Genomic DNA, 8,290 nt, shown 5'->3' with positions numbered 1-8,290 from the left:
GGGGGGGGGGTGTGCTGTCTGTTTTGGTTATGCCATCTTATTAGTTTTCATGCTGCTTTACAGAGATGAATATATCACCATCCCTTATGTTTCAAGGAAAAACTCTCATTTACTTGCTATAGATAGAGTCATCAATTAAGTCTGTAACAATCAGAGCACTCTGGCTCTGCTTCTTTGTTGTACTGGAGACCTTAATTTGGTGGATACCCTTATATACTTTATTCAAATGACTGGATGTTCTACCTGTGTGCCTTCAGCCATATGCATTTCATGCACTTCCAAATATTCTTTTATGCTGATGGACTCCTCTTTTTATATACCTGGTCCTGGACTACAAATTCAATTGCACCTCTTTTCTAGAATAAATCATTTTATGCAAAGCTTGTTTTAGTTATTTAAGCATCCATGAAAGATTCACTTCTCTCGTAGTGTGCCACAAATATGTTATAAAAAGAAGGGAATGTTGCGGATATTAACCATCCTAACATGGTGCAGGTTAAACTGATTGGTTATATTCATTTTATTATGAGATTGTAAATTTACAAGTTATTGAATAACACAGGATGTCAGAAGAAGCACCTTTCTATCCCAGAGAAAAGCTTGTTGAGAAGCAAAAGTTTTACCAAAACGTCCACAAGCACACATACTTGAAAGGTCGTTTTGACAAGATCACCTCAGTGGCCATTCCAGCTGCTTTGGCAGCTTCTGCTTTGTTTATGATTGTGAGTTTCTTCGAAATTTTTCTAGATTGCTTTATCTAATGTCCCGAATCAACTCTAATGGTATTCTGGATTATATTTCAGGGGAGAGGGATCTACAACATGTCTCATGGCATAGGGAAGAAGGAATAAATAGCGGCTTCTGCTCGACCATTGTTCCTATGGTGGCTGAATTTGAAACGACCTGTTTGTTCTTTTGTTGATTTTCAATTATCAGTAGCTGATACTAGTCACTTGGATGCTGATATTAAAACATGCCGATTTATGGCATATGCTATCAGTACTCCGCAGCATAATAACACATTATCTCCTCTGTTTAGGGGTTCTGCATATTTGTATTAAACGGTGTTTGTGTGGAAATAAGCATGTCATTTTCTGGCTCTCCTTAACCCTGTATTATGTGTATCCAACCATAACTGTTTAAATATCCTGTTGAGCTTTTGCCTATATATTAGATCAAATTTTCTTGATAGTATTATCCACTCTTTGAAAGTTTTATCTATTCCTTCAAATCTAAAAGCTATATATTAGGTTAGATTCACTTAAAATTCAGGACAATTATATCTCAGTGGATCTTTATATGAGACTTCAACTAAAATGCGATTGGTAGAATCACCATGACCTAGGAGAATTGATTTTGTAGCTCTTCAAATCCGATTTTCGTTTTGCCTGCTTCACATCACGAGCAAAACATCGTTATAGAAACATGTTATTTTGAGCTCTTCAATTGACGCCAAGTTCTGGATTCTACACTATGCTATATATACTACTTACATGGATCACAGATATTTTGCTAAAAAGGAGAAAAGAAAAACGAACCTATCCATTCTCAGGTCTAGTAAAAGTTAAAACATCTCAAACGCAATGTCCTCTTCTATACTTTTGAACTCTTTCTGAGACTTGGCAATCTCCTTGTTCTGTTGGTTGGTATCAGGGATTACATTTCCCAATTCACAGAATCTAGGCAGTTCTGGAGGTGTTTCACATCGTATTAGCGCCCAGTTCAGTCCCTCGAAGAAAGGATGCTGCTTTATCTCTGCAGCTCCTTTCTCAGCTCCCAACCTATTCTCTGGTTCCTTTTGTAATAACCGTCTGATCAGATCTCTCGCACTAGAGCTAACCACAGGATATGAAGGGAACTTGAGACACTGAGAAACCACATTTGCTAATGTATCCTCATTTCCTGGTCCTTTGAATGGTGTCCTTCCATATAACAGTTCATATAGAAAGATACCAAAGGTCCACCAATCTACTGCACTGCCGTGACCTTCTCCTTTGATAATCTCTGGAGCCAGGTACTCATGGGTGCCAACAAACGAGTTGGATCGGGCATTAGTTGGCTCCACTACGAGCTGCGGCAAAGGTGTGACTTGTGCAGCGATGTCAGCCTTTAGCTTACGCGTCTTTGATGTCGCAGATAAAAATCTAGGGGTGAAGCAGGATACTTGCCAGGATGGATGTAGGCAAAAGGGGTCTATGCAGCTAGATTCCGAGCATGGACTAGACGTCTTTGGAGGCTTAATCACAGGCGAACATGATTTCACCAACATAGGATTAACAACACACCTAAGAGACAGATCAAAATCGGACAGCATGATGTGACCATCTTCTCGAACCAAGACATTCTCTGGTTTTAAGTCTCGGTAGATGACTCCAAGCATGTGAAGGTATTCCAAAGCAAGAAGAACTTCCGCTACATAAAATCTGTGTAAAGAATAAGAACAACAGAATAATGTCAAGATCACATAGCAAACCACAGAAGCTGTGTCTCATGAGATTAAAATGACAAACTGCACTCCCATCACCAGATTACTGAAAACCATAAAGGAAGCCTTGTCCAACAAAGTTACTTATAAAGCACAAGATATTTACTTAAACATGAGTATTTGGGAAAGTTATTCAGTAAAATTTGAAAGAGTAGGCTCGACATATTAGGTGTCACCTCAGATACTATACTCTAAGTAAGAGAATTACTGGAAAGACAGGTTGCGTATTCACAACTCATTTCACCAAAAAATAACTTGATTAAGTCTCCATACAGAGTGGGAATTCACTTCTGGATGTGCGATGAAGCATGCCGATGCCATTTGCCATGGAGAAGATATGCAAGTCCAGTGACAAGTCACTTTCATTGTTCACATATTTTCACTACATTTTTTACTTCTCCACTTCTTTTCTTTGATTCACCCTTTCCACCCACTTCCCATGTTTCCGTTGAATTGATTTTTATCTCTGTTCATATGACAAGTTGCTAATGATTTTGACTTTAGCTGCGTTCAATATTTTGCATCCACTAGATTATGGGACACTCTTCAAAGTTCAATCAAGAGAAACATATAAAACAAAGATTCAAGGAGTTCTAATCCACTGAGACATGCTAGAGAACAATCCTTCATGAGGATTGGAAAATGGAATGACCAAAAAGAAGAAATTAAAGGAAATTGGAAGCTTATTTGACATAACCAGACCCCTGAACTTTCCAAAAATTACAGGGAAACCCCTCAAGCTTAGCAGAGTAAAAGATTTCCCTATTAGTTTGATTATTGACCTCCCCTGATTAAGTCAAATTGAAAGGTAATTTTGTTGAATAAAACAAGTGATAGCATAAAGCAAGCTATTATCCATCAGCAAGTGACAAGTAAAAGTCATTTTGTGGATGCAAAAGAGTCTAGCTTATTGAAGAATGATATCTCTAAAGTCTTAATGTAAGGGCTTCAAGACATGCGTATCTTCATAAATCGGAGAGCAATCATGAAAAAGAGAGTGACCACAAAATATATATGCCCACCTATATTACCTGCTATAGGAAAGCATAGTTTTATTTGCAGATTTATTTGCCTACTCTCTTGGAATCTAGATTAGGAATAGACATAAACAAGAAAAAGTTTCAGGGAAGAAGTAACTATAATAAAAGTAACCTGACTGCTTGTTCAGAGAAATTCTTGTTGGCTTGCTTTTGCCGGAGCACATGCAGATCACCTCCTGGACAATATTCCATCACTAAACATGAATACTTGTCATTGGTAATATGAGCATAGAGTGTAGGTAGAAAAGGATGATCCAGTATTTGCAGTATTTCTTTTTCAGTCTGCGCTCTTGTCATCTTCCTCCTGCTGATCAGAAAGTCATTGTCCATAACTTTCACAGCAAACTGACAGTTTGTGCCCATTAGCTCAGACAGATAAACAGTCCCAATGTCCCCTCCACCAAGTTTTTTAAGCATCTTAAATTGCTTCAAACTAATGTTTCCATGCTGCTTCTGAACACAACGAATGGCTTCCCATCTCAAATCTACGGACATATGAGGCCGATATCCACTACGGCTAGACCCACTACGATAGCTTTCTTCGCTAAGGCTTGTGGTGCTGCTGTAATCCCCAATGCTACTCTTTGAACTTTGAGATATCTCTCCTTTTTCTCTTGATAATGATCTTTCATCACCTTTTTTAACTATACATCTTGTTCTGTTACAACTGCTTGAGCTGAGACCTGGTTTAGTAACACTTGATTCCAGAATAGATGAGCTAACTTCTACACTATTTTCACCACATGATTCTGAAGGTTCTTTATCCTCTTCTCTCTGATCAACATATTCAGGTGTCTGACAAGGAATCTCACTGGTACTACAACTCAAATAATTGTCAATTCCACCATTAGATTGCTTGGAACTGTTGGTGAGAGCAGAAATGACATTCTTCTTAACAAACATTCTGCTTCTGGAAACAGGTCTCATCAAACTTGGACTTCTAGAAGTAGGTCTCATGACTTTATTTCCAGTAATAGAAGAACATGAGCAAGAGACAAGATCAGAATCTAGTGCCTGCTCTTTGTCTGATGGGATTACAGTTGTTGGAGCTTCATCTGAGGCAGACACTGTCTGGGCTTCCACTTTATTAGCAGAAGTGGCAGTTGAAGATTGTGGTAGTTCCAGAAATAATTTCCGCTCTGACCCTTCTTTCAAGTAACCAGAACCGATCTCAGAAGAGCGAGGGCAAGCCTCCTTTCCATCTGAAATTTCACTAATTTCTGCACCATGTTCCGTTGCACCTTTAGAAATATGACAAGAATAAGCAGCATAAGTAGATTTTTCTTTAGTGGGTACATGTTCATATTCAGTAATCTGATCAGAAGTATTTGACACACTCCTATCTGGGATGAGGGATATCTCTACTAAATTCCCTCCACCTTCATTGACGGTACGTTCAGGGACATTATCCTGAACAACAGGTCTGTAAACGCTTTTGACAGCTCCTGTCTCTGAGACGCCCGACAGCCTGGACGCTTTTGATGATCGCTTCTTCACAGCAGCAAGCTCTGATGCCTGAGAGATGCATAATCCTCTGAAGGCCTGCTTCAAACTAGCGGGCTCAGAATTATCAAAACCTGATGCTCGAGAGGGGCTAGATCGCATTGGTCTCTTCATTGCGCTTTTGTTGAAAGCATCTTTGACACCCTGTTCTGACTTACTCAAACCTCTGCGGGGAGTCCTAATTTCTATAGCTTCGAACAGCTTGTTAATATCATCCTTCATACAATACTGTTTATTGATTGCAGGATTTAAGTCCTCTGTTGACTCGGTAATTTCACTAGTACCAGGCAACCCGCCCATTGCTTCTAGAAGCATATCTAAGAAGATGGACAAAAGCAAGTCCGATGTGGCCACCAAAAGTCTATCTAACCCGTCTCAGACTAAGCAATATGGAGAGAAAGAAGCAGACAAATGAACAGTCCATCAAAAGACCTCCAAAAATGGTTGTTGATCATATTGACAACTGCCTCTTTACTGCATTCAGTAGGCAGCAGCATTTCTTATCTGCTACGAATGAAGAAGTTCAGCAAATCACAGATGAATAAGTAATTCATAAGTAAAATTAAGTCATTTAAATCCCAAAAAAAAGGGATTTATACCACCACATGTCATATGTCCTTTCTAATGCTTCTGTTTTAATTACTGCAGTTGGGAGTTGAAGATAAAGGACTAAGCAATCTTCTAAATTATGAACCTGCCGCTAAAATTCATGCCATTGTACACCTATCTATAGCATCTACAGCCAGTTGTAAATATGTTCTTTAAAGACAATCAATTTAAAAATAAAACTGTGTAGATTTTAGTACTACTTTAGACAACCACCATGAATGACAAGTTTAAAAACATTTAAGTTTCCAACATATCTTTAACTCTCTTGCTCACTCATTAATTCTCAAAACTAATTAACTAATATAACCACTTCATTTTTCCATTTCATCTTAAGTTCTAAATAGTTAGGGTCTATCGGAAACAACCTCTCTACCTCCCAAGGAAACAACACACTACTCTCCCCAGACCCCTACTTGTGGATCGGATTACACTAGGTTGTTGTATCATAAATTCTAAACAACATTAGTATATATACATTGCTCCAACAATTTCATTTGCACTTAGCAAATTCAGAGCCCAACAGTTTCAAAACAAAATCCACCAAATCAAGCTACAATGATCCAAATATTCAGTTGAAAAATCCAATAAAATAAGAAAAATAACATAAGATAAAAGGCAACCCAAAAAAAAAAGGGGTTAAAACCTTTCAATCTTTAATAGGGGATCAAGAAACAATAAATCTCTCCCAGCTTTATGAAAAGAAACTGAGGCAACAAAAGCAAATAGGATCTTACATGTATTTCAATCAAGAGCATAAGAAACAAAACCCAGAAAGTAGAAGCAGCTTTTAAGACTACCAACTGCAAACATTTTTTTAAAAAGGAAGAAAGACAAGTATAAAGTTTCCATCTTTAAACAACTAACATATAAGGAAAATGAAAAGAGATAAATAAAGCTACAACCTGAAGCAGCAAACAAAGGAAAGCTAAATCTCCATAGAACAAAGAAGAAGAATAAGGGTAATTTGAAGGTGTATGCGCATGTGAGAGAGAAGGGTGTAGGTCAAGACTCAAGAATGAGAAAGTTGAAAACTTTGAAGGAAAAAGAAGAAACCCCATAAGTGATTACCACTTTTAGAGAGAGAGAGAAAAAGGGTGAAATTGAATTGAGGAAAATCACGAGAAATGACACTGTTGTTTTGCTCTGTATATTTGTCTGTATATATCTTTCCTATGTTTGGGGAACTCCAAATTGGCGGAAAAGGGGAAAAATCTTACACTGCGGAGACGAACAACATTTGGGGGCCATTGTATTCCAAATCCCAATTAAACGCAAGTATACTCCTAATTTGTCTAATTAAAATAAAATTAATTGATTGTAACGGGTTATTTTTTATAGTTCAAATTATCATATCAGCAACATACTGCTATAATAACTATAATTTACGATATATTTAAGTGAGATAGAATAGAAGTGAATACTTATTTAATATTAGATCGAAAAAAAGGTTAAGTTTTGAAATTGTTTAACAAAATTAGATGAAAAAATGTGTGCACATATATATACAATAAATTAAATTAAATTCTCGGGAAGATGGGGCTCTTTATTCGAAATGCTGATTTTCTTTAATAAGCTTCTCGGTACACTCTCTATTACATGTTATACTCCCTCTGTTTTAAAATATTTATTCTTTTTTATTATATATATATATTTATATATTAGAATATTTATTATTTTATAAACTTAACTTAAACATAATTTTTTCATTTGTTATTATTAAAAATTATAAATATTTTAATTATGACACATAAATAAAATAAATATCTAATAAAAAAATTATATATTAAGAAATAAATGAAGATAAACTAATTAAACGTGTTTTTTCATTCATATATTTTTTAAAAACATATAAATAAAAAAAACGTGATAAATATTTTAAAACGATAATTGACCAACTCTACTTAGTGACATGTCCGCTTACTGGTGTGAATTGGTTTTGAGAGGTGGGGGGGGGGGTTTGAACTAGGGGACATAAGGAGGTTGATAGAATAATGTGTTTTTGACTGTTTATTCATCTTTTAATTTAGCTTTTTAATTAAATTATGACTTTTTTGGTTACTATTTTCATTTTGAGAGAAAAAGTTGAGGTGGAATTTGATGATTTCAATTTCAAAATTCGAAAGAAACGTCCTTCAACTTTAGACATTGCCCAAAGGTAAAAAAAATATTCAAATATTTAGCGGCTGTTTGGTTATAGAAATTAGGAGGTTATCCCAAAAAAAAGTTGTTTGATATTTAATTATAAATATTAACTAAAATCAAGGTATAATTTATTTCAATTTTTTTTAATAGTTTAAAAAAGTAGGGAAAATTGAGAATAAGAAAACTTAAGTTGTAGATATAAATAATTTTTCCTAAAAAGAAATAAAATTATCTATTTTTATCAAACGATAATCCTAAAATAACTTTATTTTATGGTACCAAACTTAAGGGTTATAAGGCATTTTCACTCTATTGAATTGTACGATAAATGTTAGATAATTTTATCTAATTTTTATCTTTAATCAAATATTTGAAGGTTAGGCTTTAAACGAATCAAAAGCATTTTATTAGATTTTCCATACGCACATTAAAGTAATCATAGCTGTATAAAGTTCGAATATAAATGCATAGAGAAAAAAAACATTTGACAGTTGAAACTTTGAAGTCTCTA

The 8,290-nt window shown here is 35.5% G+C and overlaps 2 protein-coding genes across 3 annotated transcripts in view; one reads left to right on the top strand and one right to left on the bottom strand.

Annotated features, from left to right (window-relative positions):
• The window catches only part of LOC107021023, an 8,293-nt gene extending 7,127 nt beyond the window's left edge, over positions 1 to 1,166 (top strand). Inside the window, exons 2-3 of the mRNA XM_015221591.2 lie at positions 563 to 722; positions 804 to 1,166. Of these exons, the coding sequence (XP_015077077.1) occupies positions 564 to 722; positions 804 to 851 (207 nt within the window). The 5' untranslated portion in view covers position 563 and the 3' untranslated portion in view covers positions 852 to 1,166. The remainder of the gene's footprint in view (positions 1 to 562; positions 723 to 803) is intronic.
• A 176-nt stretch (positions 1,167 to 1,342) lies between these two features.
• On the bottom strand, positions 1,343 to 6,889 carry LOC107023298 (serine/threonine-protein kinase D6PKL1-like). 2 transcript variants are annotated; one of them, XM_015223947.2, is made up of 4 exons: positions 6,540 to 6,889; positions 6,372 to 6,437; positions 3,638 to 5,532; positions 1,343 to 2,423 (listed from the first exon to the last, which is right to left on the bottom strand). In XM_015223947.2, exons 3-4 carry the CDS (start codon positions 5,341 to 5,343, stop codon positions 1,565 to 1,567), a joined length of 2,565 nt encoding a protein of 854 aa, XP_015079433.1. In that variant the 5' UTR covers positions 5,344 to 5,532; positions 6,372 to 6,437; positions 6,540 to 6,889; the 3' UTR covers positions 1,343 to 1,564. The 2 variants fall into 2 exon arrangements, with proteins under 2 accessions (XP_015079433.1, XP_015079432.1); XM_015223946.2 differs by lacking the exon at positions 6,372 to 6,437.
• Positions 6,890 to 8,290: the final 1,401 nt, after the last annotated feature.

This window comes from Solanum pennellii, chromosome 6, assembly GCF_001406875.1.
Source record: "Solanum pennellii chromosome 6, SPENNV200".
NCBI lineage: Eukaryota > Viridiplantae > Streptophyta > Magnoliopsida > Solanales > Solanaceae > Solanum > Solanum pennellii.
This window is presented reverse-complemented; position numbering and strand designations above follow the sequence as displayed.